At 44.8% G+C, this 17,286-nt stretch overlaps 1 protein-coding gene across 1 annotated transcript in view; it reads right to left on the bottom strand.

The window, feature by feature from the left end:
- The window catches only part of CHSY1 (chondroitin sulfate synthase 1), an 86,729-nt gene that overhangs the window by 61,433 nt on the left and 8,010 nt on the right, over positions 1 to 17,286 (bottom strand). Inside the window, exon 2 of the mRNA XM_009321540.1 lies at positions 8,011 to 8,506. Coding sequence (XP_009319815.1) covers positions 8,011 to 8,506 — 496 coding nt within the window. The remainder of the gene's footprint in view (positions 1 to 8,010; positions 8,507 to 17,286) is intronic.

Below are 17,286 nucleotides of genomic sequence, written 5' to 3'. Positions count from 1 at the left end.
GGTGGGTGTTGGTCTCTTCTCCCAAGTAACTGGCGAAAGGACGAGAGAAAATGGCCTCAAGTTGTGCCAGGGGAGGTTTAGATTGGATGTAAGGAAAAATTTCTTTACTGAAAGAGTAGTTAAACATTGGAACAGGCTGCCCAGGGAAGTGGTTGAGTTAAATACTTCCATCCCTGGAAGTATTTAAAAAACGGGTAGATGAGGCGCTTAGGGACATGGTTTAGTGGGCATGGTGGTGTTGGGTTGATGGTTGGACTCGATGATCTTGGAGGTCTCTTCCAACCTTAATGATTCCATGATTCTGTGGTTTAGTGGTGGACTTGGCAGTGCTAGGTTAACGGTTGGACTTGATGATCTTAAAGGTCTTTTCCAACCTAAACGATTCTATGATTCTAGATCACAAATGCTTCCTCAGAGACTGCCCTAGTACACTGTCAGCCCAGAGAGCACAGGGAAACACTCACAGAGCAGCCAGTTCAGTGCTGTGGCAAGGCAACTTCAGCCTGCTATGTACTACCTTCTCCAAAATATTAAGAAAAGCCTTCATAGCAGGTTAGTGCTACACACTGATGTGGCTGGCTACAACCACTGTCTAACGCAACTCTGGATAATTATCTGTGTTCATTCACTCAAAGTTCAAAAGAAAATGATGTTTTACATTAAATTGTTTTTATAAAAGTAAAAATAGGTATTACATTAAAACCCATCATATCCATCCATTTAAAAGATCCACCTTTTGTTTCTTCTCTGTAGTAATTCAATTGTTTTCTTAAAAAAAATCCAATTATTTCTCAAAACACCATATTCCACGTATAATACAGCTAGCACTGAATGCATTTGTGCTGAATGTGTTTCTACCATCCCTTTGGTGACCTCAGCTAGTTTACATTAAGCCCCTTCCCCACATCAGCACTTCATTTCTATTTTCCATCACCAAACAAGTCTGGCTTTTCTCTCCCATGCTTACAGGCTCTGACACCTCTGTGCTGCTGGTGCTTTAGGCCGCTCACAGAACTTGGCTCTAATAGATTGAGGGGAGAAAAGCAAATATTCTCTCCAAATTTGCGCAATTAACACACCTCTCAAACATCCAGGTCACAGTTACCCTCTACATATAGATCAGCTAAAAACTTCCATACTAAGAGCCCGAGCTGAAGACACTTCATGTCCACGTCAGCTGAGAAAAACAATTTTTTTTTTTTTTATTTATTTTTACTTTCAGTCACGTGGGGACATTTCCATACTAAGAGCCCGAGCTGAAGACACTTCATGTCCACGTCAGCTGAGAAAAACAATTTTTTTTTTTTTAATTTATTTTACTGTCTAGTCACGTGGGACATTTCACAGAAATTCTGTTTATAGAGGTAGCCATGAAGTTGTTTATCCTCCCATCCTCGTCTTTTATACACAGAGATAAGCACTAAATAAAATGGAAAAGGAAACTTGCCAACTCAAAGTTTGGTCAGACATAATTGACCCATGGGAGATAACTGACTACACAGATATTACTGGCTTTTATATTGATTAGGTTGGAATTTAACCGTGTCCTTCCAAGGTCTCCAGTCAGGTGGGATTCACCTACAAGAGGCAGTGCAGTGTGCAACTACGGTCACAGTACATTATTCCCTCCAAGTACCGAGTCTCACAGCTCCAGCAAGCCATAAAGTAAGAATCTACCCTGCAAAAGAGAGATGGCTTTCCCATCAGTTCAGAAAATACATTAGAAAGCTTCTAGTCTCAGACTTACCTCCCTCTGCCTATCCCCATTGCTGTTCAACAGAACAAACTCAAATCCTCAAGTATCTTCTGCATGCCTTAATTAAGAAACTGGGATGATGAGCTATTTTATTAAGTTCTTTGTCCTGTCATGCAATGAAGGATTAGCCTTTCCTGACTCGTCCTCAAGATAACAACTAATCCTGATGGCTCCCTAAACTCAACAGGCTGCACAGATCCTAATTTCTAACCACTGCACTTTGAGACGACAATAATGGGGAAAAAAGCAATACTTCTGTTTGCTGGATTCATGGCTGAAGCTTCCTTAGAGTCTGCACAACACCATCAAAGTCCCCATTTCAGCAACCCTCAGCTTAGGCATTAGATCAAGTCATCCAGCTAACTAGGGACAGATTAACCGTGTGCTCACAAAAACTAGGTCAGTCTCAAACAGTCTCTACAGCCTGGAAATGCATGTGTGTGTAAGCACAAATCACACAGCCTTCCTCTTTTAAAATGATGGCCAGAAGAAAGTCAGAGAGATCCAGACTCAAGTGACTTGGGTACAACTCTCAGAGCTATATACAAAGTGGTTCTTGATTTCTACAACAAACAAAAAACCTTTACCAACCTGAGTTCAGAAGTCACTAACAAACGACTTAGTGATGTCAAGTCAGTTTTCCCTCTGGAAATATTTGATTCTCAAATATTTAATTATTTTCTGAAGTGAAAAAGCTAGGTCAGGACTTTGGCGCAGATCTGAGATCTGTGTCTCCTATTCCAAACCCTCCTAACCCACACCTTGGTTTCACAAACCCAAACCGCAGCCTTTGCCCTCTCCCTTGACCTCTCTGCCCTCCTCCTCAGCAAACATTGCTACTAAAATTAGACCACAGTGGTCATACCACACTGCCTCCCCCATGGTCGTCACAGACTCCCTGTCACATCAGTCATGTATTTTGGTCTCACACTGAGCTCCATGCATCGCCTCCCCTGCCCAGATAATGCTCTTCTCTAGTCTTACCTGTGTGTCCTCTGACAAAATACCATTCATCGTTACCTTCATGAAGCTCAATCTCCATCGAACCCCAGAATGGATGGCCACCCACTTTCAACGTACTTTGAAGCCAAACAGACATCCCTGAAGTGTTTCAAAGATAAAATTTAGCGCTTAAGTAAAGCTGATTTAAAAACATCCACCATAAAACACTGGACATGCTTGTATCCTCCCTCTCGTGCGCACACACACAATTTGTATCATAGGTTTCTTGAATGAAGAGATGCAATGGGCTACACACACAGATGCAGGTATCTCTTGCTGTCAAGGTTTGCCAAGTTTCTGTGCTCTGACATAAAAAAAATAGCACAAGCTTTGAAGCTGGGACAATACATATATATTAGAGCGTCTGATTTCAGAAGTGCTGCTGGATGCTCCCACCACAAAGACAAGTGGAGTCTTACATGTACTGCCTAGAGTCTAAGGCGAGGGTTCACAGAGCAAGAGTGACCAAACATCACAGTCTAACCCCACTGCCCCGCACAGACTGCAGTGAACCGAGGTGCTTCAGAGCACCCTGCACCCTCCTCACAGACCCCATCCTGCCCTGCTCTGAGGTGTACAGCTCTTGCTGCTGAAGTCACCGAGTGCTGTGTGTCATACATTAGCCAGCTAGAAACAGGCTGAATCTCCTTTTTCGTTAATGAAGGAAGGTTCTTTCTCAGAGGATAAAGTAAGGGAACTGAAGGTTAGTGGTTAACAGTTGCATCTGTCCCCAGTATTTCCGTTCTGATCAATCACTGCAAGACTTTTATCTTTTTTTGACTTCTGGCTATCTTACAGAAAACCCTAAACTTCAGTTTTGCCCATGGGAGAGTCCATTCCAGAAACGGTATGTTCTGGCACTGCCAATGTACTTGGCAGAAACAATGTGCACTTTAAGGGCTTTCCTAACTTCAGTGAATTTCAGAGTAGCAATTATCTTCAATTACTCCAGATGAAAGACCACACAAAACGTTAATTCAAATCCCCCTTCTCCCAGAAGCCCCCCACTATCCCTAATCACTACTGCCCTACTTTTTCCCTTGCCAACACCCAAAAGATTGGGCCTACTCTTCCTTGATGCTCACGTTTCCTGATGTGATTGCTCCCTTTGTCACAGCTTCTTTTCAATGTATATTATAAAAAAATCCTGTCTCACTTCAGGACATTTAAGAGTACTTGCTGCTGGTTTGGAGGGAAGCACAGCTCCCTCCACACAGACACACTTGCTGCTTCTTACCTAATTTCTCCCACTACCTCAATCAGAACAAAAGGAAAACCAGACAAAACATCTGGGCATTTGCACCAGCAGTTAGAGGTAGCGTGAGCTCCTCCATTGGATCCAGCTGTTTCTATTGCACTGTAGGACATGAAGCAGTTAGTATCACCTGAAAGCAATGTGTGTCAGAAGGGTTTTATTACTGAAGAAATTAATGGGATATGTATCAGCACTACCTTGATTTCTAGTAGCTACAAAGAGCTTATATTAAAGTTACCAGTGCTTTTAAGATGAGGATATTAAAACGCAATACTCAGCAGCAGCTACGAAACAAGGTTGAAACAACACTAAGCTACAGAGTGAGCGCTTCATAATTCAGATGCCTTTAAAGGGAACATTAGACTCAAAATGAAAACTGAGGTCAACAATACATTGGGATTGTTTAAATCACAAATGAGATAGCTTCTCAAAGCTGAAACCCGTTCTCAGGCTGAATAGCCAAGACCGTGCATGGCACCACATGGCAGTGCATGAAGAAACAAAACTAGCATGTCTCTGTGATCCATGCAAGATGCACTAGAAGAACTACTGGCGGGAGGAAACGAGAGAAGGAAGGAGACTTAAATGTGTAAACTTTTCCTGAGAAAAACACCCATCAGTGTGCCAGAAGTCCAAAGTACCAATATTCACTAGAAATGCAGAATCACTTCCTAGCAAGCTCGGTAGAAGCCTTTTGCCCCTCTTCAAGAGGAAGAACTGTGCTCTATAATACTTCATAAACTGTCAAGCTCCCATCTGTAAGCTTCAGAGATTTCACAGCTCCATTCTCTTAACGTTTTTTTTTTCCTTCCAGTTTGCTGCATAAAATCCATAGCTTTGGCTGCTCCACCCTATAGAGGGCTGAGTTTTACAGCTATTTGTCAAATAGCAGTAACAGTCTTGGTTTTGTTTTTACAATGATGACAATCCTTGCCATAAAGAACTTACATTTTAAGAGGCATGTCTCATCTGTGACTCACTCCACCTGTCTCAAGTAGGGCAACAGCTACAAGCCTGGTCACAGGAGCCTAAAACCTACCACGGGCTGCAAACTGCTCCTGCAGCAGCCTGGGCGCGTCAGACAAAGCTCCCTAGAGCCCAGGGAGCTTCAGTTCTCCTCAAGCTTGCCTCTTTTCTGGGGTGAGATGAAACAGGAAGTCCAAAGAATCAGAGCGTCAGTTCCTTTACTGTATTTGCTGAAAAGCTCCTGACGGCAGGAAGAGCATGGACAAATCTTTACAAGCCTTGAAATGGGTAATAACCCGTGCCACTAATGAAGTGGTCTAAGAGGCACCGCAGAGAGCAGCAAAGTGACAGAAACACAGGAAGGGGAGGAAAAGAAAGGGTTTTGAGACAGACTGCTGCGAGCAGAAAAAAACCACAGAGCCAGGCCTGGAGACGCATTTGGGCACAACACCAGAGCCAGAGCCAGGGAAGATGAGCAGCACAGTAAAGACATTGTGAGATCCCAAAATCAGAGAAAGGGGGCAGTGACAGTCATGGAGATGAGTAAAATGACTCTGGGCATAGAGCCCACCGCAAGAACAGTGCAGGGAAAAAAACCACCCGAACTGAGGTCCGGCAGGGCTCTCCATGTCTGAGGCACTAAGAATGAAAACCAAAGAGCTGGGGATGACTGCAAAGACCCAAACTCCTTGTTCATGCTGCCACTTGAGACTCTCCAGAATAGGAAGTGCAGGAAGCGAAGGAGAAGTTTGAGGTTTGGGTTTTCTGAGGCCAACGCCGTTTTGTTTGTTGAGCCTCGTGCTGTCGCTGCTTCCCTTTCGATGGGAATTGTGAAGAATGTGGTGGCTGTGCCCCAGCAGAGCAGGCACAGATAAACTTTTTGCTCTGTCAGAAGCTCACTGAAATACAATGCTTTGCAATTCACTTACAGTGGCCTGTTACTTGATGTTCATGAACGTACAGGACATGGAAAATGTCGCTTTTACACCAAGCTTTCCTAACACAGCTGTTACGACAGCTGTGTTATTTCACACAGCTATTGCTTTATCTTAAATAAAATACCAGGCACATTTAACCTAGTTGTCTGGGCAATGAGAGGACCAGATCAAAAAAAGGAAAAGCTGACGGGTTTTTAAATTGAAAAGCCTCAACTAAATGAGAGTGGACCTATTCCTTGCAGAAGCAGCGTGCTTTCATCACCAGAACTCTTCCCTCTCTCCAAAACAGCTGAGCCTTAACGCCTCACACTCACAGGTTACTTCTGAACATCTTACAGTTTATACACTTCACACAAACCAATTTTAAGTAATTCATGGCACTTGGGAGAATCCAGCACTATAGATAATTTAACAGAAGCTGATCAAACAAAACTGATTTTGAAAAAAGCCCAATCTAATTCTGTCAGATAGCATTCCTAGTGCAGTTGTGTGCTACTGTTAGCTATTTCAGTTCAGAATTTGATCATACTGAATTCAGGAGGTCTTTGCCAGTTTCGGTAGTACCAAAATGCTGACCTTCAGTAAGTTATCAAATGCCACATGGTACAGGCATTCACACCAGAAGTTATTTCAACTCAGAATGTCTAGAGTAAAAATCTTATGCTGCTAAAAACTGTGGAAAAAGTTACTGACTCCTTATGAATGGCTAACCACAATACTGGCAATACATAAACTAGTTCCAGGTCTGTAAGCTGGGAATGTGGAGAGCTACTGTTAGTCCAGAAAGTCTTTATGCACAAAAGATATGAATGAATTACTGCAGCTGGAAACCTCCTTCCCCTTCCTCAGAGGCTTTCCTGTCACTGAACTGTGAATTGAAATGAAGCAACAGTTTTTAGGGGCAGAAATTCAGTGTCAAAAGTTTAACACAAGTCTTTGCCAGTGAAAGAGCAGGTCAGCAGCAGTATCTGTTGTCATCTGTGACCACAGCTACTCTGTCATCCTCCTCTTTACCACATCTCATAAAACGACAAAGCCATAGTTGCATATGAGTCATAAATGTTTGTGTAAAAAGACAAACTGTTCACCCTCTCTTGTGCTCTCAACTTCTCCCTTATTTCTATGAGAGGCTCACCAGCATTTTCCCTGGTACTAGAGGAGAAACTGCAGCTCAAGCCCAGCAGGTGTTTTCAATCAGACAGTCTGTAAACACCCAGGACTCACTTCAAAGAGCCCAGCACACCCGGGCAGGAGAAGCCCCCCTCGCCCCTGGGAGGAGCCACCAGCCCTCAGCATCCAGCAGGAACAACAGCATGAAACTGTCACGAGCAGGCTGGGGAGTCTCCCCTTTTTTTCCCCAAGAGGCCGAATTCGCAGCCACATCAGTGTGGGCAGACCCCGAGTTTCAGTGCAAGAGTGGCGGCTTGTCTCTGCTGACGTCAAGGACCTGCTCAGTGGGCGTCTGCAGGATGGGGCTGCCAGCAAGCCTCCTGAACAGCAGCGGACTTGGGCTGCGGGCAGGCTGGAAGGCAGCTCAGCTCATGGGGTGGCAGTGTCAGCCACCATGAGACATCTCTGCCATGGCTATAGTTTGGGAAAAAACTGTCACTGTCAGGGCAAACATCTGTCAGCCTTGCATATTTCAACTGCAGCAAGAAACACGGTAATTGTATCATCTATTTTCCACGCTGACACCATGACATACCCAGCTAAAGAAGATAAAAGAGGCTTGGACAGTCAAGACTGCAGGGACCCGTGGCCATTTCGATTTAAGTTTATTCTCTTTCTAAATAAAAATAACTGTTATGAACGATGAATGTTCCTCCCCTCACCCCAATGTGCCTAATGTCAGGCTCCATTTCCCTCCTTACTGTTGCACTTCCGTATTTGCATAGGTCTCTCCCAGGGTGACACTTGCAGGAAACAAAGAGTGTAGAAACTGTACAGTTGGATGGTGAAGTTGCAAAGGGAGGTGAGCTCTGGAGGAACTGCTGCACAGCCGTACAACAGCAATCCCCTGCTGCCAGCCTCTCCCACCCTCTCCTATACCTCCCCCAAAACACACACCTCATTCTCTGCGCCCTCGTCCTTACCTCATAGGACCATACACACTGCACTCCTGCAAACCTCCGTACACATCTTCCCACTTCCACGTCCTCGTGGGTGGTGTACATCTCTCGCAGGCACTCGCCAATGTGGGGCACCATTCTCCGCAGGACTTCCCGGCTCATGATCACTCCAGGTCCCCCCATGCAGAAGTTCTCGCCTGGTTCCAGCGCCAGCTTCCCCATCTCCTCCGTGGTGCCGAGGCCAGTCTGCCCAAGAAAGAGGGGCTCGCTGCTGTTCAAACTCCTGAGGAAGTTCTCCAGTTTGTCCCCTTTGATGTAAACGTCGTCATCAGCTCTCATAAACCATTCGTATTTGTCCAAGTAGTGGTCATGCATGTATTTGAGCATCATGAAAGATTTCTTCTGGGGTGGGTAAGAGTCATCTACACCTGGAAGCGGCACGATGGGGATGGGAATAGAGGTGTCTGAACCCTCGCTGGAGAAGAATTCAACCTTGCCAGGAATGGTTTTGGACCATGTTCTAGATTGAAAAAGACAATAAGGACTAATTAAGTATGCAAACCAAGGCAGGCAGAGAGTGCTACCAGAGACCACTCAAAGGAACTACACCTCATCTGTTTTACAAATTTTGTTTTTAAATGCCTTGAAGGGTTATTTTTTTCCATGCAAACGAGGACATTCACATGGCACACAGAGCAATTGGTGTAACACACAAAAAATTCTGACATGACAAGCATCTGAATATCATTTTTGCAGCTGTATCTGATAGAAAAATAATTCAATAGTGGTAGTTCACTAGTGGCAGGCAGGCTTTCTTAAGCAGACTTAGTATTGGTCTAACAGCTACTGGTGACAAGATACAGAGTGAAGCCAAAGGGAGCCAAGATGGGCAAACAATTCACATACAACTGGATTTAATGCCTCCAAAGCTTCCCTGCAAGTTATTCAGCATCACATACACCTCCCAATCCCCCTAAGCCCCACCAAAAGCTCAAATGTGCATTCAGAAGTACTGACTTCCAAAGAGTAAATAGATGGAAATTTCACATGAACTTGTGAGGAATCAGTATCAGTTGGTGGGAAACCAACCAAAGAGCAACTCCTCTAGATGCTATGTGGAGAAGCAGGTAGGGCTTTGACAGAGGTAAAACGCTCCTGCACCTTTGCGACAGCCAGAGAAGCACAAAGCACGGTAGCAACACTAACCTCAAATGGGTCTGCCCATACCAGCAAAGGTCTAGTAGAAAAGCAGTCCTAAGAGATGCATGCAAAACATGTAATCCCAACAGATGACCTGCTGCTACCAGCACCAGCACCTCCAGCAGCTTTCCACACACTTCAGACCAGATTTTAGTAGAGGGGAACATCACGAAAGAGGAGCTTTTTCTGTGTGAAGCAGCACAGCAACGATATCTGCTCTACACCTTCCATGCTCCTCTCTGCTAAATCCAACCCATCTGCGTGGGCAAACTGTGTCACTTATATTGCAGGAAGAGATGTAGGATGATTCCTCGAGGCAGACTGCAGAACACTTAACCTCCTCCAGGGAGGACTTTCAATCATGTAACTGTTACAGCCTTGCCCTAAAAATTATGAATTTTAGTCTTTCAGTACCATTTTCTCAAATTCTCGCTGGGAAAAAGCATTGTTCACGTATCCTTCAGAGAAACTCACAGAAAACTATTTTCATTGGTAAACCCAATAGGTTTTGCCCCTTTTTGTATAGGGGGAGAATATTTTCTAATTATGTTTGGCGACCATGCTCAGAATATAACTTATATTCAAAGCTGAATGTGAAAACTCTCTCAAGGTAAAGGACACAGTATTGCTTCAATGCATCACGGTCACTTTTACCAGATGCCCCTCAATATAGGTTTCTTGCCAAAAGCAGAACGGATTTTGGGCAGTACAGACCATCTGAAATTTGAAGTCTCCAGAATTAGCTACCATATAAAGTCTGAAATGTAAAAATATTTCAGAAGAATTATTCCTTAAGTTCTACCGGGAAATGTAAAGGTATTTAGTTAGTATTAACTAAACATCAACTTCAACACCTTAACGGTTATGCACTAATTCAGCTTTCTGTAATGAATATCGCCCAATTACTTTAAAAGCTTTGTCTTCTGGATTTCTTACTGCCATGGGTAGTGTTTCATAGGAAAAGTTTAGATCCCAGCTTCCCAAAAGACCACAGGGTAAAGCCAATGGAAACATTCCCGCTGACTTCACAACAGAGGTGATGAGGCCTTTAATCGTCAGTGATGCAATTAATGCACAGCACTACCGGTTATAAAGTCACATCCTGTTAAAGCGTTGAAAACTGCCCATTTTAACGCGAGACATGTTCGTATCTTGAACTTCCGCTAACTATTAAGTTCCACTGTTTATTTTCTGATACCCACACTCCACATACAAATTGTCTGGTCTTGAATGAAAAGACTACATGGTAAATTGCTCTTCCCATATCAACTCCCAATCTAAGTTTAAAAGACTTCTTCATTAAAGCTACTTGATGAATTCAAATTTTAATCTCATAGAAAGAAAAGGCATAAGAAGCTACTGAGAAATGCAGTTCATCTCATCCACTGTGACCAGCTCCCAGTGCAGCTTCAGGTGGACCCAGGACACTTTCCAGACAATCACCAGGTGAAGTTATAAGCTAAAGTCTTACAGAAATTTCTGCTTATTGACTTCTTTTACTCAAAAACAAACAATGAATTTTCAGACTTGCTCTCAGTATCCTGAAAGATCTGCCTTTGTAATGATTACGACCTATGGATAACGCAGGATGTCTTCTATCACTCCAAGCTTTTGCTCTTTCTGGACTCTTCAGGAGCAGTCTTCAACTCTTCCCCCCCCCCTTTTTTTTTTTCCTCTCTCCTTTCTTTTCTTTTTTTTTCCCCCCACCTCTACTCCTTTTGTTGGTTCCCAGTGTAAATCTACTCCCTGCTCTCCAACCAGGTTCCCTCACCTCAGGACACCCTTAAGTATTGTCAAGATAGAGTTCCCATTCAATGAAGGTGGAATAGAATGCACGTACATCCACAAACCCTGGCAGGTTTGATTTCCAGCCCTCAATACGGCATTAAACCCCCCAGCTCAAAGCCAATCTGGCCCCATCTTTTCTTGGATGTGGGCCATATTTAAGTTTCATACTAAAACAGGAGCAAACCAGAGAAATATCCCTGCATACGTGGGACGTGCAACGTCACTTCAGCCTTGGGATCTCACTCCAGCCGTGCCCCAGCACGGCTTGATTAAGTCTTTGTTCACTTCCTGTGACAATGCAATTTCTAGGATGAGACGACTCGCCGTGTCATTTGTGACTGTGGCTTTGAGCGTTTGTTCAAACTCAGACAGACAAAACACGCTCCCACATCGAAAAATTGCCTGAGCATCTGTGTCAACGCAAGCACTGCTCGGCAGAGGCTGAAACAATGGGAGTCACCATGTGCTGCTCCTTATAGCTAAGCCACAGCTCACTGCTCCACGTGGCCCCTTCTTGGGAAGAGAATACAGAACAGTTTGCTCAGGAAACATGTTGTTGCACCCAGCCAAAGAAGCCAAACCACAGACTGTAAGATGAACTGTAAGTACATTTTTCTGACCCCAGCTATCAGCAGAACCAAGGACTGGTAAATGCAGGGATGAATTCTGATCAAAACTACTTTTAACTTTTTTATCTTAACATTGCAAAGAATCAGACCTGGCTCAAACACAAGTGATTCTGCAAATTAGTGTGGTAACAGCTACATTTCTTTTCCATCCTCCCATCTCCAGTCCAGTTTACAGTGTCTGCTCTCAGGTTATAGGCAGCAACCTGACCCCTCCAGCACCTTAGGCACAGAGCTCGTCTCAACACCTTTCTAACTCCCGTGGCCCCAACAGCACCCACTCCCACTGGCTGATATTGCTTTCCTAGTCAAGGCTTCTCTAACACAAGATTCGCAGATTGTATCTGCAAATTAATTGTATGTTTGATAATAAAAAAAAAAAAGGAAAATATTTTTAGCAAAACCTGACACCTTCCTTCCCCCCATGAGGGCTCCCCATCACCCCCAGCTGTTTAAAAGAAACGCAGTCCCAACATTTCTGCCACCAGACTTCTGTATCTATGCCTGCAGAGACCACCTCCCTTGCGGTGATCGCTGGTGGCCTTAAGGCTGTCTTGACTCTGTCCAGAGAGAAATATCAGGTTCTGAGTGCAATCGATACAGGTACTGAACTGGTCATTTAAAAACCCAGCAACTGAACTGCTCTGACAGATCCCAACTTTATCTCTTCTGTGTAATCTGAATCTGCTCGGCTAAACAGGAGAATGTGCATGAATCAGGACAGCAAGGCTCTCTATTACCTCCCCCAGGAGCAGCGCTGAAAACATGCACGACAGTGTGCGACCTGGTTTCTCTCAGTGCACAGGGCACATAACTCCAACAAACTAGAAGCGAGCATTGACAAGGGAATCAAAGTGCAATTTAAACAAACATAGAAAAATTAGATAACACTTCCTTAGAAGAAACCTCTTAGCAGAGGACATTAGGACTGCTCCAGTACTGGTGGCTACCAAGTCAATTTTACCATCCCTTAAGTGGTTTTGTGCACTGGATGTCCTATGTGTACCCTAATCTGAACAAGTCACAAGCAAACTGGGTGCAAAGATTTTGTCACAGCTGATACAGGTATTCATGCAATACAGAAAACTGCGTGCACAAAGAGAGTGCTAAAAAAAAACAGTACCTGCTAAAAAGTGACCACTACTATAGTTACCAAGTGTTGTCATAAGTAATTTCTTCATTTAAAAAGAAGTCTCAAAAGCACAGCTTGGATCAGTAGGAGCACAGATCTGGAATGTCTTATCTTCAGTTTCCAGTGTTTATTATTTATTTGTATTACCTTGCTTTGTTATCAGCTCTGCAGACTCAGCAGAAGCATAGTAAGAGGCATTATGCAGACAGTGGTCCCTTTGTAGAGACCCAAACTGGAGACAATTACAAAAACATGTATTTGTTTTTTGTCTGCAGTTTTAGAACCTCCCTTAGAGGAGATCAGAGAAACCATTTAAAGTTTTGAGAAACAGTCATCTTGTATAATTATGCTGAAGAAAATCATAATTTGTGAAGAACTCATCAAGATAACGGACCTAAAAGACTGATTTCTTGAATACATGGTTCAGCTAAATTTCATGTTGAATTAGGGCTAGTTTTGCGTAAGCCTTCTTCAAGGTCCCACCTTTCCAGCAACACTTGCTCCAGGGGAAGCAATGAACTACAGCTGAGCCAGGAGAACCGAGCACAGAAACCAGCACGCTGCTCCTGCATGTGGTACTGCAGATGACCATCAAGAGAGGTCAGAAAAACAAGCTGTTTTTTTAAATTTCCAGATACATTTAAAAGGGCTTGTCAGTTAAGATCCGCATTACAGAGTTCAGATTTTGAGGGAGAGTTCCTTTCAAATTTTTGCAGGATATCTTGGTATCTAGCTTTAACGGAGAACCCAAGCAGCTTCTGCAGCTCCTTAGAGTCCTTTGAATTAAACTCCTCCAATTTAAAGTGATGCCAGTTTTCTGTCCATGGATATCCATCCACCTTCCTTGTGGAAACAGGGACAGAAACAGATCCATCATCCATAGGCACACCGATACTCAGTGGGTCAGACTAGGATCAAAGCCAAAGTGTCCCAGAGGTTTGGGCCATATAGTTATTTTGGGGTATCTAGGTGACTTCGTTTCTCCTTATCCCCCATGCATCAATGCCAGTTGCTCTCACTGCTTTTTTTTCATACTGTTCCTTAAACATTCTTGCAAATTTTAGGCAACTGCTTACTGCTTGGAAAGCCCAAATATGTCATACTTCTGCTAGAGGATACAAGAGCAGGACACACCGAGTTCTCACTATTGCAATACCGCGGTATGATCGATATGTTAAGCAAAACACATACCACGCTGTCACGATGTTCAAAGTCACTTCACATGCCCTCCTCCCGAGAGGCAAGAGTGCACACTCCACAATCTATTGTACTACCTCACCTGCAAGCAGAAAGGACCAAAACGGAATACCACCCAACAGCCTCGACCTAGGCTCTGAATTTAAAAGAAGCACAAAAATGTGTTTTGGATTACACTTCTGCAGCAGCTAGCGCATAGACAGATAATACAAACTCCTTTAGATCCCAAATCCTTCTGGCTGCCTTTCACTTAAGCTTTTCCAGGCACTCAGGTATTTAGATTCCAGTGCAGCCTGTTTCCTATAAGCCACCACAAACAGTGTGGCAGCACGTTCGAAATGGAGACTCCCAAAGGGCACCCTTCTGCCGCAGGAGTGGGATGGCTTAGCACGAGCCCCGGCATCGCTCGCAGTCCTCGGGCGTGTGGCCTCGTGGCACTTCAAGGTGCCGTGGGGACTGTCCCAAACTGAGAAGTACTGCAGCTGTGTTCCTGCAGAGATACTGCCAAAGGCCAACCTCTGACATCTCGCCATTAACTGCATTCACACTAGTCTCCTGCCACGTTTCCTGGGAAATCTAGTTGCTACGCCAGAAAAAAAAAAAAAAAAAAAAAAAAAGGTTAACTGCCTGATATTTCTGTTCCTGAGACAGCAGACTTAAATCTTTTGGGAGACTGCTTATTCCCATCCTCTCCTTCCTGCAGCTCTTTCAGGACAACTCCCCTCAACTGCAAAACCATTAGCACATATTGTTACACTTTCCCTGAACTCTAGCCATACCTTAACTCCTTCCTGCATGGCTCTTTTCCTGACTATTTCTTGGTCCTTTGATGTGACACCGCAGTTTCAGCTGCTCCACTTCACCGGCCTCCTGGAAGGGAAGCTCTGCTAACCTGGCTGTCAGATGCAATAACTGCTGAAGCTACAAATCTGCCCTCCGAAAACCTGTAGATCTAAAGCTTATTCTCTGCCTCGCAGACTACAAAAGCAGGACTGTTTCAAAGAGCCGGCATCTCCTGAAAATCCAGCAGGCCCGTTTTGCCTTGCAGTGGTCATTTTACTCATGATTGATGTTCAGGAAGTGGATTGCTTCCCCTCTTGTTAGAACCTATCTGGATTCACAGCAGCAAGGATCAGCAAATGCTTTCCGCTCCGGTCCCTTTTAGCTGTGTCTATAAATGGCCTTTGAGCCACAGCAATTTGGAGGTATTCAGCCTCTGAATCCCTAATTCCTTTCAGCATTCTGGCTAGCGTGGTATCAAGGCTCTGCACACGCTGCCACCCCGGGAATGCCTTGCTAGCAGCTTCCCATTTCACTCGCTGTGCCAGCGATTCAGCTCACCAGGATGTTTTGTCAATGTAGTAATCCCAGCAATTGTCTGCTTGAGTACTTCATGGCAATCAAAAGCCATTTAAGATTTCAGGTTTGTCTTCCTCTTCCCCCCTCCCCACCTTCCCCCAAAGATGTCTTCCTGTCACCAGGACATTAGCTCATTTCTTTTACCAACGGAGGTGACAAAAATGCATTTAGCCCTACTGCAACATTAAGAGGTCTCTTTATTCGTCCCTTCCGAGAGCAGGCATCATCTCTAGATGTTAAACCAAAATAGCACTGCAGTAAAAAGCAATACTCAGATCTCCTTCCGAGGGCTGAAGGAGCCCAATTCCATTAGCTGGATTTGTTAAGTTGCATCTTTAGCCATTTTTTTGTGTGAGAAGATGTTGCAAGATCTGATTCTGTGAACCCAGCTCTCCCACAGCACGGGACTGTTCAGCAAGCACGGGCAAAGCCAGGGACGAGAATCCTTCCCACACCAGCAAAGTGAAATGCTCCACAACTAACACCCATCTCTAGACAATATTGTGATAAATTTCCCTTTCTTGAATTCTTGACGCAAAATCTAATGGATGCTAGACAAACTGTTCTGCCATAAAACCTGTTACGCGATCTCCCAACACAACTCCAGCCTTTCTGTAGGTAAATGTAAATTACATGGCTCATAAGATTTGCAATCCAAAATGCTCCATCCCACATAGTGAAGAAGAATACATAACCCTGAAGAAACAGACTCTTTCACCCATTTCAAAGCATCAATCACACGCCCTCTATAACTTAATTACAGGTCCTACTGCTGAAAGAAGGAATTAAGTTTCCATTAAAAGCATCGTTGGTGGACAATATGCTTCAGATTGCCCAAATCAAGCAATTTTACTGCATTTGATATTGATATAAAGAGAGCTACCCTTTCCCGAAACCAGAGCTGGGCAGGGGGGAGGAGGAGGAGATGGTCCATCATGCATGGTTTTGCCATCCTGTTCTTACTGGCCAATAGAGCCAAGTACTTTTCGACCTGGGCAGGCAGGAGATGGAGGAGGGTTTGTTCTAGTACAAGACTAAAGGGGATGTTTATTAGAGAAAGATCCGCCCCAGAGCTCCTGGCTGCTCCTCTGACAGCGCTGGCTGTGCAGCGCTCTATCAGAGCCGGGGTATACCCGAGCTGACATTTTAACTCTTAACTCTTTCAGATTTCCCAACCAGGCTTCCCACGCAGCCTGCCAGCACTGCCTGCTGGTGCGAACGCTGGAGCAATAAGCATATTTCAGCAGAGCGGAGAGTTTCTCCAAAGCCACAGACACGTCTCTCATAGAAAAGTTGATTATTCTGATGCTGCCGAGGCTTTGGACAGAAGTCCCGTTAGCACGCGGCACTCGTGGCGATACCCAGCTACAGCTGGAGACCATGGGCCACGGAGAGTGGCATGCAGTGGAAAGCACGAAGATTGCCCCTGCTCTGAAAACAGGTCTACTCAGGTAATAAACACATGGCTCAGAGACCCCGGTTCCTGCGCTAGCTTCACCAGCCCGAAACTAGAAGCATTTCACCAAAGCTGACTTTCCCCATTCAAGCTATTTCGCTACCTGGTCCAGCCTGAGCGACAGCTGCAGCGAGCAGAGGCTGATTTTACTCTTTGCTCCCAGATGCGTTTTCTGGGTCTCATTCCTAAGCACATGCTCTCGGCTTGGCACAGTGGTCTGTCTTCCTATCCAAGGGGTTACAGCAGTCTCCAAACTTTATTATTATTATTATTATTATCAGGCTGTCGGCTCTCTTCAGAAGCAGCAGCCAAGGACTGCACCAGCATGACGCGGCCATACCCAAGGCAGAAGCATTGAGGGAAGCACTTTGACGACCGCATCTCCCCCGGTGACTGGCGGTACGTGCCCCTTCGCTACAGAGGGGCTGCCTGGTAGGCAAGCCCCAGTCTGCCTGCCAGGCACCGGCTCAACCAGACCGTGTGAGAGCATCAGCGCGACTCAACTCGACCCCTCACGTCTCCGCCGACCTGTCCAGGCAGCG

Source organism: Pygoscelis adeliae, unplaced genomic scaffold (genome assembly GCF_000699105.1).
Source record: "Pygoscelis adeliae isolate BGI_AS28 unplaced genomic scaffold, ASM69910v1 Scaffold13, whole genome shotgun sequence".
In the NCBI taxonomy this organism is placed as follows: domain Eukaryota; kingdom Metazoa; phylum Chordata; class Aves; order Sphenisciformes; family Spheniscidae; genus Pygoscelis; species Pygoscelis adeliae.
Note: the sequence above shows the minus strand (reverse complement) of the source record. Positions and strands in the feature narration are given on the sequence as shown.